Source organism: Eptesicus fuscus, chromosome 20 (genome assembly GCF_027574615.1).
Source record: "Eptesicus fuscus isolate TK198812 chromosome 20, DD_ASM_mEF_20220401, whole genome shotgun sequence".
In the NCBI taxonomy this organism is placed as follows: domain Eukaryota; kingdom Metazoa; phylum Chordata; class Mammalia; order Chiroptera; family Vespertilionidae; genus Eptesicus; species Eptesicus fuscus.
In genome coordinates this window covers 10,950,149-10,977,794 of record NC_072492.1, presented here as the reverse complement: position 1 = coordinate 10,977,794, position 27,646 = coordinate 10,950,149, and the positions used below count along the sequence as shown (strand labels likewise).

Here is a 27,646-nt window from a genome sequence, read left to right as displayed (position 1 = left end):
TAGGAAGGCTTTTATTAAGATCCCAGTCTAATGTGTTTCCCCTAAGACTCTGTATCACACCATCTTGCTTTATTTTCTTCACAGCCCTATTACTATCTGAAAATATTTGTTCCTTGCCTTCAATACACAGCAACGTAAACTTTAGTCTACTATCTTATTCACTGTTTTATTTCCCAGTGCTTAGTACAGTACTGGGAAGCAACTAAACGCTCAGTCATAAATATTTATTTAATGAATGAAGAGACTGAGGAACTTGGCGAGAAGGAAAAGTTCAAAACCTGTAAAATCAAGCATGGCGCGAGCGCCCTCTGCAGCTGAGGTGGGAAGTAGGCGCTTTAAGAACGACCGCGGGAGCTCAGGCATTTCTCGCCCAGGCAGACGCTTTCACAGTACAGCTCCCCGTAGCCACTAAGAGCCCCACGGCTTCATGGGAATGGTGACTCCTGGTCCCGCCTCTTCCTGGGGTCTCCCGCGAAATCTGAGCCGAGATGCGGAGATCCAATCGAAAGGTTGGCCCAGATCTCGCGAGAGCCAGTGGCGCGTAGGGACCAACCCGGCGAAGGTCCGCGGTGCTTTCAACCTTGGTGTCCCAGCTGCTACTTTTCATTCCCGGGGTCTTCTGCCCCCTCCCGGAAGAAGAAGGGAGGCACAGGTGGGTCTCTTAAGTCGGCTTCCGGGATCCTTGTGCATTTTGAAGCGGAGCAGCCGGAGCAACCTGCTTGCAGCCAGTGGGAAGAGGGCTGCCTGGCCGAGGTCAATGCCTGCCGCGCTTCCTCTGCAGTATGAAGACGTCCGAGGAGCCACCGTTAGCTCCCTACTGTCTGTCTGCGGACAAGGCCCCAGCTTCAGCCCGTCTCTCGCCTCAAGCTTCCCCGATGGATAAAAATACGGACCTAGAACTGATGCCACTGACATCCGAAAGGGATGATCCGCCCCGCGTGTCCCCAAATCCCATGACTGGCTCACCTGTGCCCCAGGAGCTGGAGGAGGGGGACCCAGCTTCTCTCTCCACTTCCCTGGAAACAGGGTTTTGCACTCCTAGTGAGTTGAGCCCTGGAATCAAGGAGCAAGAGCTTTCTGAAAATGTGAGCCTTCCTGCAGAGGAAACGAACAGGCCAGAATTGGGGCCTGGAGAAGCCATGGAAGGTGTGTGTGAGGAGCCTGTTCCTGAGGATGAGGGATCCATGTAAGTGGTGATGGCAGTTGACTGAGGGAATCCGAGGACATTGGAAATCTGAGATGCATGGAAGTGTGAGATATATACCTTATCCTCCAGTCCTTAGTCCCAATTCTCCAGGCCTATTTCCTCTTTGCTTTGGAGACTCAGGTTTGTTATCCCCCATCTTCCTTCCAGCACTTGGAACTACAGCTTCTCCCAGCTACCTCAGTTCCTCAGTGGTTCCTGGTCAGAGTTCAGCACCCAGCCTGAGAACTTCTTGAAAGGCTGTAAGTGGTAAGGAAAATGGGGCAGGGAGATAATCACACCAGTATGTTCACCTTCAAATACCCCATTTATCTGGGAGAAGGATTCACCAGAGGTGGGGGTAGGAGTAAGAATCTCTCTTGGACGGAACTTCACTTTCACCTAGGATTTTGTCTTCTACTTCCCTCAGGTTCTTAGGGGGCTTTACTCCCTAGACGTAGGTTTGGAAAATGTAGGTCTGTCTAGCTTTCTAACTTTTGCCTACTCCTAGGGCCCCTGATGGTTCCTGCATCTTGACCAATAGTGCTGATAACATCCTGCGGATTTATAACCTACCCCCAGAGATGTACAATGAAGGGAAACAGCTGGAATATGCAGAAATGGTAAGGATAAGGGCTAAACCAGCCCCTTCACCAGACACTGAACATCTTCTTTATCATAAATTTCCATAGGTAGCATTTTTTACCCTAAATTCTGAAGTCCTTTATTTTTATTTTGTTTTTTTAAAAATTGATTTGAGAGAGAAAGAAACATCTATTTGTTCTACTTATTTATGCATTCAACCTGACTGGGTTTGAACCTGCAACCTTGGTGTTGGGTGGACGCTGTACCCAATTGAACTAGGGTATAAAGTCATTTAAAGAGATGTTTGTCCCCTCTTTAGTCAGGAATATGTGTTTTCCATAAAAGAGTAGTGAATTTCTAGTGACAGTACTTAATTGACTTACAGATTTTTTTATTTTTAAATTTTTATTTTAATGGTATTTTAGTTTTTAATAAAATACCTCACTCGAGGATATTTTTCCATTGATTTTTGGAGAGAGACAGAGAGAGAAACATCAATATGTCGATTGGTTGCCTCCCACACGGGGATTGAGCCTGCAACTGAGATACGTGCCCTTGACTGGAATTGAACCTGGGGCCCTGCAGTCCTCGGGTTGGTTGATCATCCCTATCCAAACCAGCTAGGGCCAGGTTTTTTTTTGAGAGTACATTTATTAAAGCTGGGCACAATGAAACAAAGAAGGGCTTAGGATAGAAGAAGCAACAGGAGGGAGTCTAGGCGGGGCTGCTGTGGCTCTCTGGAAATGTTATAGGAAAGAAATGGTCCTAGGCAGGGCTGCTTTGGCTCACTGGAGAGTCAGAGAAAAGGAACCTTGGAGACAGGTTGAGGTGGTTAGCCAGGATGAATTGCTGCTGCCCATTGCTCCCCTGGTTGCAAGTCTTGTGGGGACCCTTAGAGTTTAGGAGATGCATGCCTGAGAAGGAAGAAAGGTGTGGGCGTGCTCCTGAGCGGGAGAATGCCGACAGATATTTATTAAATGATTACCAATATATCAGTTACTGTATAGTGCTGGGATAAAGTGAATGAGACAGATGAGCTGGTTTGCTTTCTTGTTTGGGAGATAGACAACAAACATGCAAACCAATAAATAATCAAGTTCATTACAAATTACATATTTTATTGATTTTTTATTGATTTTTCACAGAGAGGAAGGGAGAGGGATAGAGAGCTGGAAACATCGATGAGAGAGAAACATCGATCAGCTGCCTCTTGCACACCCCCCACTGAGGATGTGCCCGCAACCAAGGTGCATGACCTTGACCGGAATCGAACCTGGGACCCTTGAGTCCGCAGGCCGACGCTCTATCCACTGAGCCAAACCGGTTTCGGCATCATTACAAGTTATAATAAATGTTATGAAGGAAGTAAACAGAATGAGGAGAGAATAACGAGAGGATACCACTGAGATAAAATGGTCTGGGAGCCCTGGCTGGTTTGGCTCAGTGGACAGAGCGGCAACCTGCGAACTGAAAGGTCCCAGGTTCGATTCTGGTCAAGGGCACATGCCTGGGTTGTGGGCTCAATCCCCAGTGAGGGACTTGCAGGAGGCAGCCAATCCATGAATCTCTCCCATCGTGGATGTTTCTATCTCTCACTCCTTCCTTCCTCTCTGAAATCAATAAATATATTTTTAAAAATTATCTGGGAGGGGGCCCTTTGAAAAGGAGACATGTAAACTGAGACCTGAAGGATTATGAGATCAGTCATGTGAAGAGCTGTAGAAAGAACATTCTGGGGAGAGGGCTGGGAAAGAGCTTTTTGTGTTCAAGGAACAGAAAAAAGACTAATGCACCTGGACTGAGGCCAGTGAGAGGGGAAGCGTGCTGGTTATGGAGAGATGGCCAGTAGCCACATTGTGTTAGATCTTGTCAGTAAGGCATTTGGAGTTTATTTGGGAAGCCATGTAGAGTTTTAAAGCAGAGGAGTAAAATGATGGCTGAATTTTAGAGAATGGATTGTGGGTGGGCAACAGTGAAATCAGGAAGATTCATTAGAATGCGTTTTTCATGGTCCAGGCAAGAAATGATGGTGGCTTGGGCTAGGGTATCAGGAAAGATGGGGAGATGTTGGTGGGTTCGAAGTATATTTTGTAGGACTTGGAGGTCAATTGCATGTGGAGATGCAGGGAAGGAAGCAGTCAAGTGTGGTGTCCAGGTTTTGCTGCCAGATGGATGGTATGATTTACTCAGAGCAGGAAACAGCGATATAAAAAGGTATTGGGACAAGTCAAGAGTTTTTAGGTGCATTAAATGTGAAATGTAAAACTAAGGGGAGAAATTGGGGCTAGGGATATACTTTGAGAAGTGGGAGAGCATGTAGATGGTATGTTGTGTCTTGAGAATGGATTCAGTCTCAAGAGAGAGTGTAGATGGAGAAGGAGAAGGCTCAAGCAGAGCCCTGGGCGTTCCAGCATATGGAGGAGGAGTGCAGAAGAAATTACAAAAATGGAGGCAAAGAGTCATGCCGAATGCTGTTGAAAGTGAGGCAGGTTTAGAGAATAACCCAAGAAGACATTAGTGATCCTGACAGGAGTACTTTCAGAGGAGTGATGGAGGCAGAAGCCGATTAGAGTGGGTGGGAAAGGAAATATAGACACTTCCTTGGAAGAGTTTTCTTACGACAGGAAACCTGTTCGAAGTATATTTTGTAGGACTTGGAGGTCAATTGCAAAATTTAAGGCACTCCATACCCTGGTGACCAGAGGGACTGTGAGTCCAAAAAAGGGTTAATGGTTGCTTTTGTGATGTCAGGAATAACTTCAGTAGACAAGAATTGGTGCTCTAGGAGAGAGAAGGGTTAACAAAGTCACTGAGTAGCGGGGTGAAGACAGGCTCCAGAGTACATTAGAGGTCTTTGATAGGTTCAGAACAATTCCTTGCTGTAGAAGGAAAGGCAGAAGATGCAGTCAGAGGCACCTGTTTGGTGTTTGGAAGATTTCAGTGTCTCTCTGTTGGCTTCCCAGTGAAGCATAAAGGGAGCTTATTAGCTGAAGGAGAGGGCATGTGGGCAGAGAGCAGGAGTGAAGGATCGGTCCTGGAGAGCTGAAGATCAAAACCACCAAAGAATGTGGCAGTATTGCTCATCCTTGCCCAGTGCTCACTAGAAATGTGTTGCCATCCATTTAAAGTCAAACCCATTAGCGTGGTTATGCATCTTTCCCCAGCAAGTTAATTGACCATCTGAGTTTGTAAAATGAGGATGATGATAATAACACTCACCTCACAGAGCTGTGAAAATTGAAAGAATTAAGGTGCTTAAAACAGTGCCTGACGTATAGTAAGCACTTGTAGTCACTGGTATTAGTTGAGTGCAGACATGGAGGATAGTCTGGTTGGGGTTTGTCAGGGGAGAAAGACAAGGGTGTCTTTTAAAAAATGTATGTTTTTATTGATATTTAGAGAGAGGAAGGGAGAGGGATAGAGAGATAGAAACAGATGAGAGAGAAACATCAACATTGATCGGCTGCCTCCTGCACACCCCCACTAGGGATCGATCCCACAACCCAGGCATGTGCCCTGACTGGGAATAAAACCAGTGACCTCTTAGTTTGTGGGTTGATGCTCAACCACTGAGCTACACCAGCCATGATGTAAATATATTGTTGATAAAGCTGATTAATTGTGGTAGAAATGGCAGAGCAAGCGAGCAGGATGGGTTGGAGATGGTAGAGACTGTGGTGGTGACAAGGCCCAGGACTCAATTATGGTGTCAGTTATAGCTGTGGGTGCTAAGGAGGTGAAGGAATGGGAAAGGCCATGGTATTGGATGGATGCATCATTCTTTCATTGATTCGTTTATTCAACACTATTTTTTTTTTTTTTTTTAGTACATTCTATGTACCAGGCCCTGTTTTATAAGCTGAGGATTAGTCAAACAAAAACAGGGAAAAGTCCCTGTCCTTGTGAAACTTATATTCTAGTGTGGGGAACAGGCAACTAAAAAAAATAACAAAGTAAAACATATGTATAGTACTTGGGCTAGGGTGGTGTCAAGAGAGATGGAGGGATGTGGATGCATTTGAAGTATCTTTTGTAGGACTTGGAGGTCAATTGAATGTGGAGGTGCAGGGGAAAAAGCAGTCAAGGATTATGTCCAAGTAATTTTTTTAATCCTCACCAGAGGATTCATTGGTTTTAGAGAGAGAGGAAGGGAGAGATAGAGAAACTTCAATGAGAGAGAGAAACCTATACTCGCCCAGCCTGTGGATCAAACCCGCAACTAGGTATGTGCCCTACTGGGAATTGAACCCGCAACCTTCTGGTGTATAGGATGACACTCCCACCAACTGAGCCACCCAGCCAGAGCTGACCTCACTATTTAGATGACATTTGAGCAGAGATCTGAAGGAAGGAAGAGAGTGAACCAAGCTGATGTTTTGGGAAAGAATACAGTGGGCAGAGAATAGCAAGTTCAAAGTCCCAGTGGAAGTGCAAGTCACCAAGAATAGCAGGAATATCTATAGGGAGTGAGACAATAAACCAGGAGATAAAGTCTCAGTGAGTGAGGGAGGATGAGAAAAAGTGGGGAGCTAGACTGATGGCAAGAACTGGAGAGAAGCTAGAGTTTGGAGAAGTGAAAACGTTTAGAAATTACAGTGGGGAGCACAGTTGACACCCACCTCCTGTCCCTGAGGTGTGTCTTGGGGAGAGGGGGTGCGAATTAAAGAAATTCTTGGTGGCTTCTTTAAAGAAGAAGGGTGTCAAGCTCTGGGGATGGTCCTAAATGCTTATCCAGCATGCAGCTCTGTAAGATCGGAGGCTGCAGGCCTTTGAGTTCTCAGTGCAAAATTTAAGGCACTCCATACCCTGGTTCCTGGAACAGAAACCAGTGGTGTCTCAGGGTTCAGGCCCTGGCCTGTGTGGCTCAGTTGGTTGGAACTTCATCTTGTACACCAAAAGGTTGGGGTTTTGGAGAGGAACCAAGATGGCGGCAAAGTTAAACAACTAAACTGCCGCCTCGCACAACAATTTTAAAAATACAACTAAAAAACAAAACGTCTAGCACCCAGAACCACGGGAAAGCTGGCTGAGTGGTAGATTTACAACTAAGAAAAGGGAGCACAAACGCTGGAGAGCTGAGGTACGAAGGCGTGCGCGAAGCGGGCTGGTGGCGGGCGACTGGGCACACGGCTTTTCTTCAAACCAGTTTCTGGGGACACGATGGGGACCCAGATGCCTACGGGGAGAAGCTGGACTCTCGGTCAGAGAGTGAGAGTGACTTTTCTGCAGAGGTGAGCCCAGCAATCAGGGTTTGCTGTGCTGGAGCTCGGGACACGGGGACTTGGAAACGCGGAAAGGCAGAGACGGCTGAAGGCAGCCATGGCTGATGGCCACGCCCCAGCCTAGTGACGCCCTGAAACCCCGCCCCGCACATTCTACAAACCCGCCCAGGCTCCACACAGCGGCTTTTACATATAAATGGCCTGTTCTGTGGCAGCTCAACCAAATTAACTGCAGCTCCAGTCAGACTGCTCCAAAACCGTCCAAGCAAAGAGGAGAAAACTGTAGCTCTTGCTGTAGCTCCTGCTGGGAGGCCTCAGACCTGCACCCCATTGGAGATCCAGACACTAGGGTATCTAGTGGTTGGTGTGGACGACACCAGATTTCAACCACTCTCATAAGGGACACATTCAAGAGGCAGACTCAGTGAGCACAAAAGCCCTACTGTGTCTCCAGCAAAGCAATTCTTCCGTTATAGACACAGCAGGTCCTCACAGCCAATTGGCCTGGAGGTCAATTCCTCTCAGTGTACCAACAGCAATCAAGGCTTTTAACTACACCAAGACTTTCCACTTAGCCCACAAAGGGGTGTACCAAGAGCGACCACCTAGAGTGATTGGGGAAGCTGAGCTACCGGCCCCTATAGGTCACTGACCACACAAAGCCACTCCATCAACACACAGAGGCAGCCAAAATGCAGAGACACCAAAGTATGTCACAAGTAGGAGAGATGGAGGAAAGCAAACTAATGGACGACACAGTGTTCAGAACCACATTTATAAGGTTACTCAAGAATCTTCTAAAAACCGCTGAGAAACTTGAAGAGACCTTCAAGGACCTTAATGAGAATACCAAAAAAGTGGAAAAGGACCAGTCAGAAATTATGCATACACTGTCTGAAATAAAGAATATACAGACACTCAACTGTAGACCACCGTACCCGAAGAGTCAAACCAAAGATCTGGAATATGAGGAAGAAAAAAACACCCAACCAGAGAGGCAGAAAGAAACAAGAATCCAAAAGTGTGAGGATATCGTAAGGAGCCTCTGGGATGGCTTTAAGCGTACCAATATCCGAATTTTTGGGGTGCCAGAAGAAGAGAGAGAGAGCAAGATACTGAAAACCTATTTGAAGAAATAATGACAGAAAACTTCCCCCTCCTGGTGAAAGAAATAGACTTACAAGTTCAGGAAGCGCACAGAACCCCAAACAAGAGGAATCCAAAGAGGACCACACCAAGACACATCATAATTAAAATGCCAAGGGCAAAAGACAAAGAGAGAATCTTACAAGCAGCAAGAGAAAAACAGTTAGTTACCTACAAGGGAGCACCCATACGACTGTCAGCTGATTTCTCAACAGAAACTATGCAGGCCAGACGGGAATGGCAAGAAATATTCAAAGTGATGAATAGCAAGAACCTACAACCAAGACGACTATACCCAGCAAAGTTACCATTCAGAATTGAAGGGAAGATAAAGAGCTTCACAGATAAGAAAAAGCTAAAGGAGTTCATCACCACCAAACCAGTATATGAAATGCTGAAAGGTATTCTTTAAAAAGAGGAAAAAGAAGAAAAAAGTAAAGATAAAAATTATGAACAAATACATATCTATCAACAAGTGATCCTAAAAATCAAGTGAATTAAAAATCTGAGGAACAGAATAAACTGGTGAACAAAATAGAATCAGAGGCATAGAATGGGAGTGGATTGATAATTCTCAGGGGGAAAGGGTTATCTGTGTGGGGAGTACGGGAAGAGACTGGACAAAAATCATACACCTATGGATAAGGACAATGGGGGGGAGGTAAGGGCAGGGGGGCGGTGGGAACCAGGTGGTGGGGAGAAATGGGGGAATAAAGGAGAAACAATTGTAATAATCTGAACAATAAAGATTTATTTAAAAAAATACATTATGGAAAAAAAAAAAAAAAGGTTGGGGTTTCAATTCCTGGTCAGGGCACATACCTAGGTTGAAGGTTTAATCCCCAGTTGGGGTGCATGCGGAAGGCAACCAATTGATGTCCTCTCTCACATTGATGTTTCTCTCTCTCTCTCCCTCTCCTTCTTCCCCTCTTTCTAAAATCAATCACATCCTCAGGTGAGGATTTAAAAATAAAAAAGAAGAATTCAGGAGCAGGGATAGTTAGATGAGACACTGAATATATGGGAGGTTGAGAATTTATTGTGCAAACTCAGTTAAGAGAAATAGGAATGTTAAAAAGGAAAAAAGTCATCATTAACCAATCTACAAAATTCAGCCCTTTAAATTTCTCTACTTTTTTTTAAAGCTTTGTACAAGTACTGAAGCTCTTTAAATGGCTGTAATCCTGTAGTAAATAGTTTGGTATACACGTGTACTGCTTTTTCTTTTTTAATAATCATATCCTAAATGTTTTTTATGGTGCTTCAGTCTTAATGGATATTGCACTGAGTGTCTATGATAGATCATTTTCTTACCCATTCCTCTGTTTTGGACATTTGGGTTGTTTCTAGGATATTTATATATAAATTATTCAGTGAAGTGTTTTGATGAAGATTCTTTTCATAAGAGAAATTTTATGAGTAAGAAATACCCTAGGTCCGTGGTTGGCAAACTGTGGCTTGCGAGCCACATGGGGCCAAACCACATGTGGCTCTTTGGCCCCTTGAGTGTGGCTCTTCCACAAAATACCACGGCCTGGGCGAGTCTATTTTGAAGAAGTGGCGTTAGAAGAAGTTTAAGTTTTAAAAATTTGGCTCTCAAAAGAAATTTCAATCATTGTACTGTTGATATTTGGCTCTGTTGACTAATGAGTTTGCCAACCACTGACCTAGGTCAAGCAGTATCAATATTTGTTTTGGCCCTAGCCAGTTTGCCTCAGTGGATAGAGCATCGGTCTGTGGACTGAAGGGTCCCAAGTTCAATTCCAGTCAAGGGCACATGCCCGGTTTGCAAGTTTGATCCCCAGTGGGGGGTGTGCAGGAGGCAGCCAATCAATGATCCTCATCATTGATGTTTCTATCTGTCTCCCTGTCCCTTCCTCTCTGAAATCCACAAAACTACATTTAAAAAAATACATATATTTGTTTTGTGTGTCTTGTGATACAGACTACATTTATTTTGAACGTTTTTGTGTTTTTATAAAATGCTGTTAGCATTGTGGGTGTACCAGTTCTAGCCCAACCTCATTCATTAGATATTCCCTTTTAAAGTTTACTATTTGGAAATGGATAAAGTTTATATAGGTAGGGAAATTAGAGAGTATTTTTTGGGGGTATATCCATATACTGCTTCTTCCCAACATAGTTTCCCAATAACTCTCCTCCCTTCTCTCCCATTTCTAGAACTCTTATTCCCAACTCCCCAGCCTCTTTTCTGAGAACTCTCCCTCCCTGTGGCACTTGCCTGAGGCATTTACTTCCTTCTTGCCTTCTCCAGAGAAGACTGTGCATCCTATTTGCCCTACATATTTCATTGGGAGGAGAGGGGAGCCCTCATTCCCAAATACTATATCCAGACAGTTGTCCTTCTCTTGGTAAAAACTTTTCCTTTGAGGCTTCTGCTGTCTGATTCTCCCATTCACCCTCACCAAGGACATTGGCACCTCATAGCCCTCCTGTGAACCCCAAGTCCTTCACCATCTTGATGAACTCAGGTATTCAAACCAAAGCCAGGGTCTCATCCTTTAATATTTTCCCAACCCCCCACATCTAATTAATTACCACATCCCATCAAGTCTACCTAATCTTCCTTATCCATCTACTTCTCTCTATTTCATTGCCTCTGCTTTAATTCAAGGTCCTATTGTTGTGGGCCTTATGTTACTGAAACAATCTCCTGTCTTCATTTGCTCATTAAAACATTATTTAGCCCGGCCTGCAGGGCTCAGTGGTTGAGTGTCGACCTATGAACCAGGAGGTCGTGGTTTGATTCCCAGTCAGGACACATGCCTGGGTTGTGGGCTTAATCCTCAGTGTGGGGCATGCAGAAGGCAGCTGATCAATGATTCTCTTTCATTGTTGATGTTTCTATCTCTGCCTCTCTCTTCCTCTCTGAAATCAATAAAAATATATTTTAAAAAATATTATTTAGCCCTGGCCGTGTAGCTCAGTTGGTTGGAACATCGTCCATGCACCAAAAGATTGCAGGTTCAATTCCTAGTCAGGACACATATCTAGGTTGCGGGTTTGATTCCCAGTCAGGGCGTGTATGGGAGGCAACCTATCGATGTTTCTGTTTCACATTGATCTCTCTCTCTCTCTCTCTGCTCCTTCCCCTCTCTCTAAAATCAATAAGCATGTACTCAGGTGAGGATTAAAAAATAAAATATTTAAAATACTAGGTGTTGGAGAAACAGTGGCGAGCAAGACAGACATGGTTCCTGCCTTCTCAGATAGGTACGAGGCAGAGTAAGGAGCACAGAGGGCTATAGGAACATGGAGCAGGCACCTTGCTCAGCTTGAGGGGTTAGGGAAGGCTTCCCAGTGGAAGAAGCATCTAAGAGACCTGAAGGCTGACTAGGATTCAACCATAAGTTGGGAGAGGTGAAAGAAGAGTATTACAGACTTAGACACTAGTATGAGTGAAAGCCTGCAGGTTGAGAGTATGGTGAGAACTGAGAGCCAAAATAGTAGGATGTAGAGATTTTTAAGGAGTGAGTACCGAGAGGTGAGCCATGAGTGGTGGATGGGGTAGACACCTGGTAAGGGAAAGCTTTGTAAAGAGGGGTTTTATACTGAGGGTTATGAAGAGTCACTGAAACATGTTAAGAAGGTGACGCTGTACAGAATCCCAATTGAACAAGGTCTGTAGGGCCTTGATGTGGCTGTAGTGTGGAAAAGAGAATGGATGGGTAGATTGGAGTGTGAGGGTATAGGGAGGCCTGGAGAAGATCTAGAGTTTTGCAGAAATGCTAGCAAGAAGGCATTGGCTCCATGTGGCATGAGGGAAGTGGACAGATGCAAGAGGTGGAATTGGCAAAATATGATATTGGGCTGGACCAGGAGTGGAAAGGCAGAAAAGAGGAGGAGGAGTCGTCGTCATTCAGGCTGGTGCTGATTTCAGGCTTGAAAATCGGCTGTGGAGCCCAGGAGGGACAGCAGGTTTGAGGTGGAAGGTGCTGGTCCCTTAGGGACAAATTGAGTGTGAGGTACCTGTGGGATAGCCAAGTGGAGCTTTCTACCAGGCAGTTGAATATATGGGTTCAGAATAGAGAAGTGGAAACTGAAGACATGGCTGGATGACATCACCCAAAGTTAAGCAAATAACTAACAAAGGACTGGTCCAGATGATTTAAAGATTTCCTTCAAATCAGTAAGAAAAAGACAAAAGCCTAGTAGAAAAATGAACAAAAAATTATGAAAAGGCATACTTAAATTGCTAATAAACAGATAAATGCCTCAAAAAAAGCCACATAAATAAATGTCTAACCTCAGTAGTATGAAGGAAACGCAAATTTATACCATTTCACAGCCTTCAAACTGAGAAAAATTTAAGTCTGGCAATATCAGCAGAATGCAGAGCAACAGGCACTCTCATGCAGTTGGTGGAAGAGTGATTTGGGATGAGCCCTTTGGGAAAAAAATGTGACATTATCTAGCAGAGTTGGCAAAGTACATGCCATTGAGCCCAATAATTTTCCTTGTTAGCAGAAGCTACAGAGAAACCCACCCTCTCAGATTTGTACCAGAATGTTAAAAAACACACTAGCTAAAAAATGGAAAGACATCAGTGATTGTCGATAAAAAGGAGAGATGAGTGAAGTACTCTACAGCAGTGAAAATGCATGAATTAGCGCTAAATGTGTCACCATGGTTAAATCTCACAATCACAACCAGTGTGATATCATTAATATTAAGTTTAAAGGCATGCAGGACAATGCTATACATTGTTTTTTCTTTTAATACATTTTTATTGATTTCAGAGAGGGAGAAGGAGAGAGAGAGAGAGAGAGAGAGAGAAACATCAGTGATGAGAGAGAATCATTGATCGGCTGCCTCCTGCATGCCTCCCACTGAGAATCGAGCCTGCAACCCTTGACTAGAATCGAACCTGGGACCCTTCAGTCCGTAGGCAGACACACTATCTGCTGAGCCAAACCAGCTAGGGCTACATTGTTTTTTCTTTGTATAAATATACAGGTTACTTCGGACTGGATGAAAATCGTTTCGTGGTTATGTCGCCATCTCCCATTTATTTATTAAAAAAAAAAAGTTCTGTCATTTCGACGTATGTACATATGTGCTTTATGTTTTTATTATTTATTTACCACAAGTAAAGGTCAGGAATTGTTATCGTTCTTTAAAAAGATTTTTTTTCTGTTTCACTTCATTACTGCTGTGTATGTGCTCCATGTGAGTGACGTAGGTGCTTCTGTAGGTGGGTTCCGACTTACGGCGAAAATTGCGATACATCATACCGTAGGAACGGATCTCCGATGTAACCCGAGGACCTATTGTATTCCTAAAGAAATTCATGAGAATGGTAAATTCAGGATAGTGTTTACCTCTGAGGGAAGGTTTCATTGGGCTGAAGTTTTAACTGTTTTGTATATTTTATTTCTTAAGCTGGGTGAAAGAGTCACAGATGTGTTTTTTTTTTTTTTTAATACTTTGCATATTTGAACTGTTTAATTTTTTAATTTTGATTTTTTTGTTTTGTTAACCCTCTCCTTAGGATATTTTCCATTGATTAAAAAACAACAACGTGTTTTTAGCCCAGCCGGTGTGGTTCAGTGATTGAGCATCAACCTATGCTTTTATTGATTTTTAGAGAGAGAGAAAGGGAGAGGCGTAGAGAGATAGACACATCAATGAGAGAGGAACATCATTGGTTAGTTGTTTCTTACACACCCCGCACTGGGAATCGAGCCAGCAACCCAGGTATGTGCCCTGACCAGGAATTGAACAGGTGACCTCTTGGTTTTTGGGTCAACATCCAACTACTGAGCTACATCAGCCGGGCCAATTGATTTTTTTTAGAGAGAGTGAAAGGGATGGGGGAGAGAGAGAGAGAGAGAGAGAGAGAGAGAGAGAGAAACATCGATGTGAGAGAGACACATTGATTGGTTGCCTCCAAAAAGTGGCCCGGCTGAATGAGCCCAGACCTGGGGCCAGGATCAAGCCTATAACCAAGGTACATGCCCTTGACTGGAATCAAACCCGGGACCCTTCAGTCCTTGGGCCAATGCTCTATCCACTGAACAAAACTGGCTAGGGCTGTTTAATTTTTTAAGGGCTCAAGTGGCACCTAGTAGATGCTTAGTAAATATGCATATCATTGCCCTAGCTGGTTTGGCTCAGTGGATAGAACATCGGCCTGTGCCCTGACTGGTTTGGCTTAGTGGATAAAGTGTCGGCCTGTGGACTGAAAGGTCCCAGGTTCGATTCTGGTCAAGGGCATGTACCTTTGGTTGCGGGCACATCCCCAGTACGAGGTGTGTAGGAGGCAGCTGATCGATGTTTCTCCCTCATTGATATTTCTAACTCTCTATCCCTCTCCCCTTCCTCTCTGTAAAAAATCAATAAAATATATTTAAAAAAAAAAAAAAAAAAAGAACATCGGCCTGTGAACTGAAGGGTCCTGGGTTTGATTCCGGTCAAGGGCACATGCCCGGTTGTGGGCTCGATTCCCAGGAAGGGGCATGCAGGAGGCAGCTGATCAATGATTCTCAACATTGATATTTCTATCTCTCTCTCTCCCTCTTCCTTCCTCTCTGAAACCAATAAAAAAAAAATGAGCCCTGGCTGGTTTGGCTGAGTGGATAGAGCATCGGCCTGTGGACTGAAGGGTCCCGGGTTCGAGTCTGGTCAAGGGCACATGCCCGGGTTTCGGGTTCGGTCCCCAGTAGGGGGTGTGCAGGAGACAGCCAATCAGTGATTCTCATCATTGATGTTTTTCTCTCTCTCTCTCTTCCTCTCTGAAATCAATACAAAATATATTTTATAAAAACAAACAAAATAAACAAAACAAAACAAATAAATAAAAAATTAAAAAATGAAATATGCATATTATTGGTTGGTTCTTTGTTGGGATATTATTTATTTTTTCTTCTCTGAGTGTTTAAAAAGCAAAAGGATGAATGTGTATGACTTTTGGTGGCCCAAATCTGACATTAAAGTATGAGCTGACCTTTGAATGTTGAGATAAAGATTCTGTTCTTCATATTGACCCCATCTGCCCTCTCCTGCCTGGTTAAATGATGACACATGGTCTCCCTCTGCCGTAAAACTGCCAGAGGTCCAAGATGCCTCCCTTCCCTGCAAGTGACCTAGGCATTCCATCTCTGTCCAGGTCCCTGTCCTTCGGATGGTGGAAGGCGACACCATCTATGATTACTGCTGGTATTCTCTGATGTCTTCAAGCCAGCCAGACACCTCCTAGTAAGTGAAGTCCTTTGCCTCTGCTACCCCCCCCCCCAACAGTTTCAAGGGGATCCTCTACTGAGAGAGAGTCAAGGGCTGCCCAGGGATTCTGGGAGGGGGAAAGCTTGGTGTGCCCTTCAGGTGTGAGCTGAGAGGGCCAGTCAGCTGGCTTCTCACCCTGATAGCAGCAGAGCCTCAGTGTCCTTGTTGTTCTCAGTGTGGCCAGCAGCAGCCGGGAGAACCCAATTCACATCTGGGATGCATTCACTGGAGAGCTCCGGGCTTCCTTTCGCGCCTACAACCACCTGGTAGGGACCTCCCGCCCAGCCTCGGCCTGTCCTGGCCCAGCTTTCCTTCCTTGAGGACAGGTGACTTGCTTTACGAGGCCTGTTTTCGGCCCTTTCCTCCTCCCAGGATGAGCTGACGGCAGCTCACTCACTCTGCTTCTCCCCGGATGGCTCCCAGCTCTTCTGTGGCTTCAACCGGACTGTGCGTGTCTTTTCCACGGCCCGGCCCGGCCGTGACTGTGAGGTCCGAGCCACGTTTGGTAAGCATCTGTGCTTCTAAGAGAGGCAGCAAGAAAAGGGCACTGCCATGTGCAGAGGGGCCTTGAGTGAGCCAGGGGACCACATGTTGGGGTGTGTGTGCCACAGCCTCCGTACAGCCCTGGCAGGCAGGTAGTACCTAGTGGGCAGAGGAGAAAACACTCGGAGGGCATGGAACTTTCCCGAGGTCAAACCGGTGAGTAAAGAGCTTGTTCACTCTGAGCCCAGTTCCTGTTGGCTGTGTACCTTTTGGTCTCCAAAATCTTAGTATCGCTAGGAAATTGGAGGTGAAGCTGATTGTCTTTTACTACAAGCCTTCAGCTTTCCATTCCTTTCAGGAAAAACAGATTTGAGAGGGAAGAAGTAGGTCTTAGGCATTTAGGTCCTTTGCGGGGAATTGGGGGGCATAGGAGGATCTTGTGGCAGATGGGGTGGGGGAGATACTGAGTTCTGGCACATGGGCTCTGGGACAGGAGACAGGTGCACCTCTGATTAGCCCGGTTAATGTCAGGTGCCGCTGCTCGCCCCCCCACTTTGTTCCTTCCCTCTAGCAAAAAAGCAGGGCCAGAGCGGCATCATCTCCTGCATAGCCTTCAACCCAGCCCAGCCCCTCTATGCCTGTGGCTCCTATGGCTGTTCCCTGGGTCTGTATGCCTCGGATGATGGCTCCCTTCTGGCCTTGCTGGGAGGGCACCGAGGGGGCATCACCCACCTCTGCTTTCACCCGGATGGCAACCGCTTCTTCTCAGGAGCCCGGAAGGTAGGAGTCATGTCCTGAGACCCCAAGGGCAGTAGGCAGGAGTGGGGATGTAGGCTGATATGTTGGGGGATGGATGTGAGGAAAAAATCACCCCAAGCTAAAGGAGTGCCTGTAAAGCTTGAGGGAAGCAGAGATGTCTGGGTGGTGGGCTCCAGGCCCCTGTTCTATGTCTTCAGGATGCTGAGCTTCTGTGCTGGGATCTCCGGCAGCCTGGTCATCCATTGTGGTCCCTGAATCGTGAGGTGACCACCAATCAGCGCATCTACTTTGATCTGGACCCGTGAGTGACCGGGGTCCTTCCTTCCCAGGGCTCCAGTGCCCCCTGTAGCCCAGATCCGAACCCCTGGGTGTGAGGAGTTCCTGGGCCGGGATGATGCCTCCATGCCAGCAAGCCTCTGCTCTCTCCCCAGGACTGGGCAGTTCCTGGTGAGTGGCAGCACGAGCGGGGCTGTCTCTGTGTGGGACACCGGTGAGGCTGGGCATGAGAGGAAACCGGAACCTGTGCTGAGTTTTTTGCCTCAGAAGGACTGCACCAATGGAGTGAGGTCATACCACAGACCGTGGGGCTCGGGTTGGGAGGGAGGTGACTTGCAGAGGGAGCAAGCATCCTCTCTCAGGGTGTTGACAGACTGCCTGTCTCTCCCTCCAGCCTGCACCCTAGCCTGCCTCTGCTGGCCACGGCCTCTGGTCAGCGTGTGTTTCCAGAGCCCACGGAGAGTGGGGACGAGGGGGAGCAGGAGGTGGACCTTCCCCTGCTCTCCATGCGCCACGTCCACCTTGAATGTCAGCTTCAGCTCTGGTGGTGTGGGGGGGGCTCAGACACCAGTATCCCTGATGCTCAACAGGATGAGGAGGAACAGGGAGGGACAAAAGGAGGTGGGGGCGAGTTCATATAAAAAGGTTTTATATGATACCAGAGTCTCTGTGTCTGTTTGGGAAGGCAAATGATGGAGAGAGGGTTGGCGGGGGGGTGTGTGGGGGGGTGGTGGGGGGGGGGGTTATTAGTGGGCTCCCTAGTCCAGCAGCTGTGGGGATTGGCATATTGTTCCTAAAACCAGGGTTGAGAGGTGGTACTAGGCAGGAGCCAATGGGACTACTGAGCTTGGTGTGAAGTCAAGTAGTGGGGGTGGGGCTTCATGCCATTGACTGGTTGGTTGCTAGGCAACTTGATAAACGGAAGAGGGGGGGAACCTGTTTGAAATCTCACTCCCAAGGTGGGGTGGCAGGGGTCACAGTGCGCGTGGCTGAGCAGGAGTGGCAGGAGCTGTGTGTCAGACTGCTGGGCGTGACTATGTGAGACTGTGCAGATGGTGACAGACAAGACACCCGCTCTCTCTTGCTCAACACTAGTTACCCTCATCCAGCAGCAGAGGGACCATTACTCAGCTCTGGGAGAAGGGGAGCAGAAGCACCCCCTCCCCTCCCCTGGACTCCCCCAGGAGGCCCTGACTGAGTAGCCAGAGTCAAGGACACATGAGAAGAGTAAAGGTGCTCAAAGACACACACGTCGCATTCTGTATTTCCGTTAGATGCAGGACAAGGGTGAGAGTCTTTCATTCAGCAGTTGTTACTGGTGTTTCTCCATTTATCTGCTCTGTCTTTGAGGGGGGGCAGTATGTTATTTCAAGCAGCAGCTCCCCCACCCCCACCCCAACACACACACCTTGCCAGACACTGAGATGGGGAGCTATGAAGGGTTACTGTCAGCAGGAATCTGAAGAGACTGTCAGTAGGGGGGTTGATTTTGGACCTCAAAATCAAAGGGAAGGGACTGAAGGCCTGTAACAGCTCGAAAGGGGAGAGGAATGTCACCTCTGCCCAGAGGTGCTGAAAGCTAGGGTTCTTACACGCAAGCAGGCAACCCCCCTCCCTTCCCCCAGGATAATTGGAAACAGCCCTTCCAGCTGAATGCGAGTTTGGGGTTGTAGGTACTCCCTTTCCTCTCCCAGCCCATGTCTCCCCATAACCATCCAAGAAGGGCCCACGTTTACCCCCTAATCTCTTGCTTTTCACCAACCCCTAGATAACAGTAAAGGGTACAGGAGGCTGTGACAAAAAGACCCCAGGAGTGGGAGCTCCGCAACTTGGGTTTGGTTCCTAGACACCCTATGACCTTGGGCTGGTCCCAGGGCCTCCCTGAGCCTCAGTTTCTTCATCACTGCAATGGGGATCCTTTAGCTCTGCCCCTCCCGCCTCCCACAGGTGGTCGCGATGACCACTCAGCCCACTTGGTCAAGTGCGAAGCCTTGAAGGTTATCGTCCTTCTCTCCAGGCCTCCCGGGAGCAGCGGGGTTGTTTGGGATGCGGGAGGCGGAGGCTGCGGGGGCGAAAGGGGCTGGGTTCCTGGGGTGGAGAAGGCGAGAGCCTTTCTGAATCTGAGAGATGAAGATTCCTAGCGCTCAAGCGATGCGAGGGCCGGAGGGGAGACGGGCAGAAACTAAGCCAGAGACCGGAGTCGTACAGACAAAGGGGGCGTGAGAGACCGCGCCGGGGAGCGTGGCGGAGGGGCTGGGCGAGGCGGCGGGAGGTGCGCTGGCCGAGGGAGGTGTGGGGGCGTGGGCTGCGGGATCCTGCCGCCCGCTCCGCCTCGAGCTCCAGCTCCGGTTTTTCCCTCCGCCATCCTCTCCCCCTCCCCGTCTCTCCTTTAACTCCCCCTCCCGGGCTCAGGACTGGTTTCCTCCCTTAGCCCGCTGCCCTCAATCCCGGCGAGGCTGGGGCTCCGGCTCGGCGCCCCCTTCCTCGCTCCCTTGTCCGACGCCCCATGCCACCACCGCCGGGTGCCTGGCTCCCTCAGTCCCCGACTTAGGCCCGCTCTCCAATCCCGGGGTGCTGGAGCCTGGGCTGGGGCGCAGGGAGCTTGCAGACCGCCCCTGGAAGGGCTCTTGAGGGCTGAGCGCTCCGGAGCTGGGCGCGGGCAGAGCAGGAAGCGGGTCCGCGTGGGAGCGGGGGTATCGGCCGCCCGGGAGGTCGGGGCAGAATAGCCTGGACAGCTAAGGCAGTCACCCCAGGGAGTGATCGACTTTGGGGGAGTTGGTGCCCCGCCCCCAGGCCTTGGCGGGGTCATGGGGGCCCCCCACTCTAGGCCGGGGGGCGTGCGAGTCGGGGCCCTGCTGCTGCTTGGTTTTTGGGGGCTGGTGTCTGGGCTCAGCCTGGAGCCTGTCTACTGGAATTCGGCGAATAAGAGGTGAGCGACCCGTGCTGGGGAGACCCTACACCTTCCCAGCAGGGAGTGTGGAAGCCTTGGGGACTTGGGAGCTGGATTCTCTGAGGTGGGAGGACACTGGAGGGAGGGTGCTGGTGCTCTGCTGGAAGCTGATGGGTGACTAGACTGATGATCTTGGGAGCCAGACTCCTGGTCGCACACAGAGCTGGAGGTGTGTGGTGATATCCAGGTACTGGGAGTTTGAAAGACCCCAAGGGCAAGGATCCGAAAGTTCATGGGGAGCCGGGAGGGCAGTGGAGTGGTTATGTGGGTTTGTGGGAGACTTGCCTGGTGTCGGGGGCTGGGCTTGGAGGGAGCCTGGTTAGTGTCAGCTCTCAGGAGAGCCGCTGAGTAGGTGCTGCTGAAGCGTTGAAGGGAAAGGCAGGGTGCCTCCCGCCCCAGAAGGGACTCTAGTGGAGATGGGAGGGAAGGGGGCTCAGTTTGGGGACAACTCCCCAAGGCTTCTTGGCTCTCATCACACAATCTGGCTCCCAACTCTTGCCCACAGCCAGACGGTCATTAGCCCTTGGTGGAACAGTTTCCCCGCCAGATGATCTTCCTGCGTTCTGGCTTCTGGACTTCCTTCTGAAAGAAGCCTGGAGCCCATCAGGCCGCTCCTTTTGCCCCCCTGGCATCTGAAGTCCCCAGGACTCCATTGCTCCCTCCCCCATCTTTGCTGCAAACTCTCCCATTAGATCTCTGTTGCAAGGCATGCTTGCTTTGCTCTGAAGAAAGGCCAGGGGTCAGATGAAACTTCAAGCCACACTGGGTAGAACCCTTGGGAGGTCATCTGGGTCTCTTGCCTCCTTGCAGATCTCACTCCCCATTAGCAAAAGAGTTCTGTGTTTTGAAAAAAATCCCTGGGGGAGGCTGCACGAGGCCATGGGAAGAGAGTGGACTTTGGAGCACATCAAATCTTAATTGATGGGCTGTGTGGCCTTGGGCACATTACTTAACCTCTCTGGGTTTGTATCCTCAGTCCTCACAGCTCTTATGAGGATTAGAGGGAAGGTGTTGGAGTATATATGCTCATTAAAGGAGAACTAGGATTATTGGTCTTCCTCTCTACTTCATTTACAGCCTCCTACATTTCACTGTTCTGGCCTCCCTCCCATTTCTTTGGGTATAATCTCAACTGTCCTTTTTTCTCTCTCTTTGATATGAGAGAATCTGGATGACGCTCTAACCATCTGAGCTAACAACTTGAGCTAACCTGGCTGGGGCTCTCCACTGTCTTTTCCTTACCCAGTCCTGCACCTGTCAACTCCCAGTTGCATTTTATCTGGTACAGCTTGAAGACATTAGGTTTATTCTAATAGAGTTGAGAAAAGGGAATTGGGGTGTTTGGGAGGCTCTTTGGGATGTCAGGTGGTCAAATACCGAGCAGCAGCCCCCTGGGATCCAGTTCTGAGACCTGTCTGCCATTAATGAAGAGGCAAGGGCTGCAGGCCGGCAAGTAGTGGCTGTGCTGGGCCAATGGATGCCTGAGCAGAGGGAGATGTGGGCTTGTGTTGGCGGTGGTTAGAAAAGTCAACTCCTTCGTTTCCAAAGCAATGGGGCACTTTCCCTAGGAAGTCTGAGACCTGAGGGAAGAGAGGTGCTGAGCAAGGACATGTTGGGCAGCGGCCCCCAGACCCTGGTTCTCATTAGCCCCATTTAGGACCATTGCCAGGCCAGGCATTTGCCTCCTGTCACATTGCCTGGTAAACTTGGGACACTAGTCTTGATCACCCTCTTCCCCCCCTCTCCCTTTTTGCTCTGAAATCCCTGAAATTCGGTTGTGGCTTGGGGGAGGGGAGGCTCTGCCCCCATGGTTGACTGCCATAGAATAGTGAAGTCACCTGGGAGGGGTGGGCTGTGTGGTTCCAGAGAGGCCAGCTCCTTGGTAACTGGCATCCTGTTGCCAGGGCAACAGAGCTGGTGATGAAGGGAGAGATGGCAGTGTGCATGTGGTGAGGGCAGGCTGAAGAGTGCATTTGGGCAACCAAGGGGCAGGAGACCTCTGAGCCTGGCTTCCTGCTGCTTCCAACGTGAGCTTACAGAGTCCTTAGTGCCTGCTCTCTCGGAACGGACTTCCTACTCAGACAAAGGCTGACCTGCAGGGATGTGGGACGAGGGAGGCGAAGCTCTGGGGCCAGACCTCTGATACCTCTCCCCCTTGTCCACCTCAACCTCCTCCCCATAGGTTCCAGGCAGAGGGTGGTTATGTGCTCTACCCTCAGATTGGGGACCGGCTAGACCTGCTTTGCCCCCGGGCCCGGCCTCCTGGCCCCCACTCCTCTCCTAATTATGAGTTCTACAAGCTGTATCTGGTAGGGGGTGCCCAGGGCCGACGCTGTGAGGCACCCCCTGCCCCAAACCTCCTTCTCACTTGTGACCGGCCAGACCTGGATCTCCGCTTCACCATCAAGTTCCAGGAGTATAGCCCTAACCTCTGGGGCCACGAGTTCCGCTCGCACCATGATTACTACATAATTGGTACTGCTGGGCAGAGGGCAGGGTTGAGTGGGGAGGTGCTCCTGGGATGGAGGGCAGATGAGGGCGAGGACCACCAGAGCCAAGAGAGACCCCTTATGCCCTGGGGTGGTGTTGGGGCCAGGGCATGGAGACAGGATTGAGGCTAGACTCTCGAGTGCCAACTTGTCCCTGTGGATCTTCTCTCCCAGCCACGTCAGACGGGACCCGGGAAGGCCTGGAGAGCTTGCAGGGAGGCGTGTGCCTGACCAGAGGCATGAAGGTTCTTCTCCGAGTGGGACAGAGTGAGTGGGGCTGGGGCGCCTCCTAGGAGCTGAGGAAGGTCGGGGCAGTCCCGTCATGGTCAGTACCCCTTTCTCTTTGGCCTTTGCTATCGCCAGGTCCCCGAGGAGGGGCTGCCCCTCGAAAGCCTGTGTCTGAAATGCCCGTGGAAAGAGACCGAGGGGCAGCCCACAGCCTGCAGCCTGGGAAGGAGAACATGCCAGGTAGGAACGAGGGGTCCAGCTCCTCCCTTCCCCAGCCTTCTCTGCTCTTGGATCCCAGCTGCCTTGCCTTCACCCTCTCCCTCCTTCTGTAGATTTTTTTTTTTGGTGGGGGGGGGGGGTGGGGGAGGAAGAGGGGAAGAGAGGATGGGAGGGTGAGAAGGGAATGGAAGCCAAATGAGGAAAAGACTCAATTAGAACTAATTAGCCAAGTCAGCGCTTCAATCAGGGCTGTCAGAGAAGCGGGGAGGACTCTGGCACAGAGCGGAAGGGCTGGACACACCTGGATTCGGAGCTGGGCTTGGAGGGGTGGAGGGGATTTGGGGTCCCCAAGGGGCCTGTGCACTGGAAGCCCATGGGGCCCCCAAGGCTGGCTGCCAGATGCCCAGGTGGCTCCTTCAGCCCCTTCCCCTCTTTCCTCCTTCACCCCTTCCCTGCCAGGTGACCCCACCAGCAATGCAACCTCCCGGGGTGCTGAAGGCCCCCTGCCCCCTCCCAGCATGCCCGCAGTGGCCGGGGCAGCAGGGGGGCTGGCGCTGCTCTTGCTGGGCGTGGCCGGGGCTGGGGGTGCCATGTGTTGGCGGAGACGGCGGGCCAAGCCTTCGGAGAGTCGCCACCCTGGTCCTGGCTCCTTTGGGAGGGGAGGGTCTCTGGGCCTGGGGGGTGGAGGTGGGATGGGACCTAGGGAGGCTGAGCCTGGGGAACTAGGGATAGCTCTTCGGGGCAGTGGGGCTGCAGACCCCCCCTTCTGTCCCCATTATGAGAAGGTGAGTGGTGACTATGGGCATCCTGTGTACATCGTGCAGGACGGGCCCCCCCAGAGCCCTCCGAACATCTACTACAAGGTATGAGGGCTCCGCCCCCCTGGCTCTCTCGGATCCAGCCCTCCTTGCGGTGCTCCTCCGTGTAACTCATGGTTGGAGGAACACCTCTGGCATCTCCTTGGCCCCCTTTGCCCCACCAGCCTCTTGATTCCTCCTGGCTGTTGCCCTCTTCTCTACTTGTAGGATTCCTTAAGATTTTCACTGAATCACTTCCTGCCCTGTGGTTGGCCACGTGTGCCCCTCTCTGTCTGTGTTCCCGTGTCCTATTCCCTTGGGAAGGAGGCAGAGACTCAGCCACCTCTTCTGATGACCCAGGGATCCTTGCTCCCCATACCCACTGAGAGCTAGGGGCGGGAACAGTCTGCCTTTTGCTGGGCGCCTCTTTCTGCCTCTCACTGTTTTTCTCTTCTCTCTCTCTCTCTCTCTTCTCTCTCTCTCTCTCTCTCTCTCATTCTCTTTCTCTCTTCTGTCTCTAGGTCTGTTCCTCTTCCCTAGCATTCCCCTCCCTACATCACCTTTTACCCTCTTGGCTTCTTATCCTGTGCCTCTTCCATCTCCTAGGTGGGGGCATCACAGCTTTTCTCTCCTCAGCTCCCTCTTCTGACCTCTTGTCAACCACTCCCCTCAATCTGCCAAAAATGGGGGCCTTATGGGGAAAGCTCTGGCAGTCCACCCCAGCTCAGGGCATGGGCAGCAGGGCCTCCTTCTCTGCCCTGCCCCAGGCCTCTACATACTTACTCCAGCCATTTGGGGTGGTTGGGTTATGACAGCTGCCATGAGAAGTATCCCGTTTGTCCAGTGGCCAATAACAAGACACGAACTGGTTGGGACACATATGGACTTGGTCTGATGCTGAATGGGTCACTTGGGACAGGAAGTGATTTGCTCCAGACAAGAAGTGACCAGGCCTGGACAGAAGTGGCCTGGTGAAGTGGCAAAAGCAGTGCAGCAGGAATTGGAAGTGCCTTCATCTGGCTGGAACTCAAGTGACTTAGTCTGGGGGGTTGGGGGGCGGGAGGTGGATGGTTCTTACTCTGTGGAGAAGGGGAGCAGGACAGTCCTTACTGAGGAGGATTTTCCTGGTAATCAGTGGCACTTCCCAGGACCTCCCTTCCTTTGTTCTCTGTGCTACTTCTAAGATGACTGCCATCTGCTGTGGAGGCCCAATGTGTCTTGTTCTTCTTCCCTTTCCACATTTCAGTATAATCTCTGTCACTCAACAGGACTACCCCAGGAACCCCTGTGTTGTCCCCCAATAGCCCAGATGGCTGTCTTGTTCATCACATCCTCCATTTCCTACTCTCTTCAGATTCAACACAGCTCCCTTCTTAGTGACCAGAATGGTGGCCTACTGACTGGTCTAGCTGACAGTGGCACTTAGCAACTGCCACTGTTCCATAGTGACCAGCTTATACCTCTTCCTGCCCTCCAGCACACAAGTGGGTGTTCCCTCAGTTTCCTCCCAGCTCATTAGACCAGAGCTGCCCTTGGGCACCAAGTCCGCCACCTCAATCACCAGCCAACATGGTTGCTTTGTCCACCGGATGTCAAGTCATCGCTCTGCTGTAGTTCCCGGCTCCTTCCTGATTTTTCTAATTGCTCCATCCAGGGAACAGGAAGTTGCTGTTGCCATGCGGGAGGTGGCGGGGTATGGCTGTCATCTCAATAGTTTTATTGTAAAAGGGAAATTTGAACAACAAAAACCAAAAAAAGAATAAAAAACTTCAAAAGTTAACGACAAGGCTGGAAATGACTGGACGTGAATTGGAACGGAGAACTAGTGGTTAGAGGCTTTCAAGCTGAGGGTTGGGTCTCATGAAACCAAGGGGAAGGGTAGGGAGAGGGTTGGGTTGGAGGGATGAGGTGGGCAGTGTCTGGGGAGGGGAGAATGGGCTGGGTGAGAAGGCTGAGGAAGGCAGCCACCGAGGGAAGGGAAGAGGGGGTGTGGGGAGTGTGGGGGGCGGCGTGGGGTGGGGGGAGAGGAACCCAGGCAGGCGTAGGAGTTGCCAATGCATCTAATGGGGATGTATGTGGATATAAGTTCCCACATGGGGAGAGCCTGAGTGTCTATTGCTAAACCAAAGCCCGGGGACAAGGCAAATCACAGAAACAAAGTGGAAAAACAATGCTCATATGTTAGTCTGTGCTCCATCACCCCTGCCCAAGGCACTCTGATGTGGGGTGTTTTACTTTGAGGAGAAGCGGTGTGGCTGCCCCGAAGATTCAAGCTGTCTGTCTCCTGGCTCCCTGTGTACCCACAGCCTAGGCTCTTCTCCCCTAAAAAGCCCAGGTGCCCAGCCCCCTAGACTCAGCCCCATTCTCCAACCACAAAAGCAGCCGTCAGAAACTGCGTTGGAGCTGGTTGGCAGGGGTCACAACCTCTGCCCTCCCTACCTCTCCTCTGACTCTAGGTCCTCTCCCGCTGTCTCCCATCTGCCTGGAGGTCAAGGGGTCCTCTTGCCCCTCCTCTGTCCAGTGGGACCCCTGCCCCTTCCCCTGTCTGCGCAAGATGCCTGGATCCCGAGAGGTGCAGGCACACTTAGTAGGGAAGTTGGAAACTGGGAAGCCAGGTGCTGGGCTGTCTGGCATGTACTCCTGCCTTCCAAGCCCACACGAGCTGCCCAAGGTGGGGAGGCTGGAAGGGGTGTGGAAGGGCTGGTCCCTTGCCCCTTAGTGGGGGTTTGTTGTCATGGCAACATCCCCTTTTTCACACAACGGGAAGCCCCCCTCAGCCTCCCTGGTGGATGGAGCCGACAGCCCCATCGCTGGCTATCAGCCTCAGGGACTTGGCAACCGTCACTATGGCAACCCAGAGCCCAGCAACAGGGCCCAGTGAGAAAGGGAGGGGTCCAAGACTGGGGCAGGGTTGTGTGTGAGAGGGGGCAAAGGAGCTGAGGGAGGCTCCCCCTACACATACATCTAGAGACACAGGTGGAGAGACAAAAGGGAAGAGAAGCCGAATAAACCTTCTCCGAGACAGACAAACACCTCACCAAAGCAGCAGAGACATCATAACATGCTGAGAGATAGGAAGACACCTGGGGACAGATGCACAGCTGGAGAGAGAAACAGCAAATTCTACATAGCACCCTGGGACCCACCCCCTCGGAGCACTGGCATCTGTAGACTCCCCCCCCCCCCCCCCCCCCCCAACATGAACAACACAAGACCGTTAGCCTCCACACGTGTAGTGACTTGTGTGCCTTTTGAGCTACTTGGAAGTGCTGGCGATTTCCTCACAGAACAACCCATGCCACGCTGTTTGCTTTCTGGGTACAAATACACAAACACTCTCCTAGGGTAGCAATTACAAAAAATGAATAGAAAGGCAGGAAGACATTCATTCGTTTGTTCATTCGTTCACTCAACGTCATATTAAGTGTCTACTTTGTTCCAAGTACTGTTTGGATACTGGGAGTATATATGGTAAATAAGGCAAAGTCCCTGCTTTCATGAAGTTCGGATTTTGGTGGCGAATAACGTAATAAAATTTCTGGTAGTGAAAAATGATGTCAACGAAACAGAGGAGGAAGGGTATGGAGGGTAACAAGATGTTTTAGATTAGGAGGTCAGGAAGGTTTTGCTGAAGTGGTGACATTTAAAAAAATGTTTTCATTGATTTTTACAGAGAGAGGAAGGGAGAGGGATAGAGAGATAGAAACATCGATGAGAAAGAAACATCATCAATCGGCTTGCCTCCTGCATGCACCCCTACTGGGGATCGAGCCCGCAACAGGGAATCGAACTGGCTGGCAGCTTGTACCGTGGCTGGGAATCGAACTAATGACCTCTTGGTTCCTGGTCAACAATCAACCACTGAGCCATACCGGCTAGGCTGAAGAGCTGACATTTAATGAGGACCTTGTATAATGTGGAGTAAGGCATGCAGCATGAGAAATGTCATACCCAACAGAGGGAACAGCAAGTGCAAAGCACAGAGGTAAAATCTAGATGTGTTTGGAAATAGGGAGAATGACGTCACAACTTCACGCGTGTTCCAGATGGGTCTTGTCCTTCCCAGC

The 27,646-nt window shown here is 49.8% G+C and overlaps 2 protein-coding genes across 4 annotated transcripts; both read left to right on the top strand.

The window, feature by feature from the left end:
• Positions 1-550: 550 nt before the first annotated feature.
• WRAP53 (WD repeat containing antisense to TP53) lies at positions 551-18,137 on the top strand. Of its 3 annotated transcripts, XM_054709595.1 has the most exons (11): positions 551-1,186; positions 1,355-1,453; positions 1,695-1,806; positions 15,266-15,354; positions 15,554-15,644; positions 15,751-15,883; positions 16,433-16,641; positions 16,818-16,921; positions 17,052-17,186; positions 17,291-17,517; positions 17,992-18,137. In XM_054709595.1, exons 1-11 carry the CDS (start codon positions 783-785, stop codon positions 18,096-18,098), a joined length of 1,710 nt encoding a protein of 569 aa, XP_054565570.1. In that variant the 5' UTR covers positions 551-782; the 3' UTR covers positions 18,099-18,137. The 3 variants fall into 3 exon arrangements, with proteins under 3 accessions (XP_054565570.1, XP_008151722.2, XP_027984160.2); XM_008153500.3 differs by lacking the exon at positions 17,992-18,137 and having other exon boundaries at positions 17,291-17,543; XM_028128359.2 differs by lacking the exon at positions 17,992-18,137 and having other exon boundaries at positions 17,052-17,181; positions 17,291-17,383.
• A 1,452-nt stretch (positions 18,138-19,589) lies between these two features.
• Positions 19,590-23,942, top strand: EFNB3 (ephrin B3). Its single transcript, XM_008153499.3, has 5 exons — positions 19,590-19,825; positions 22,029-22,321; positions 22,510-22,602; positions 22,699-22,803; positions 23,242-23,942. Exons 1-5 carry the CDS (start codon positions 19,704-19,706, stop codon positions 23,649-23,651), a joined length of 1,023 nt encoding a protein of 340 aa, XP_008151721.1. The 5' UTR covers positions 19,590-19,703; the 3' UTR covers positions 23,652-23,942.
• The last annotated feature ends 3,704 nt before the right edge of the window (positions 23,943-27,646 follow it).

What these genes read in the sequence shown, in the direction of transcription:
- WRAP53 (XM_054709595.1), top strand. Translation starts at nt 783, where the DNA reads ATGAAGACGTCCGAGGAGCCACCGTTAGCTCCCTACTGTCTGTCTGCG. An exon ending in ATCTACTTTGATCTGGACCC is followed by an intron (nt 16,922 to 17,051) that starts GTGAGTGACCGG and finishes CTCTCTCCCCAG; the next exon opens with GACTGGGCAGTTCCTGGTGA. An exon ending in GACTGCACCAATGGAGTGAG is followed by an intron (nt 17,187 to 17,290) that starts GTCATACCACAG and finishes CTCTCCCTCCAG; the next exon opens with CCTGCACCCTAGCCTGCCTC.
- EFNB3 (XM_008153499.3), top strand. Translation starts at nt 19,704, where the DNA reads ATGGGGGCCCCCCACTCTAGGCCGGGGGGCGTGCGAGTCGGGGCCCTG. An exon ending in CCATGATTACTACATAATTG is followed by an intron (nt 22,322 to 22,509) that starts GTACTGCTGGGC and finishes CTTCTCTCCCAG; the next exon opens with CCACGTCAGACGGGACCCGG. An exon ending in TCTTCTCCGAGTGGGACAGA is followed by an intron (nt 22,603 to 22,698) that starts GTGAGTGGGGCT and finishes TGCTATCGCCAG; the next exon opens with GTCCCCGAGGAGGGGCTGCC.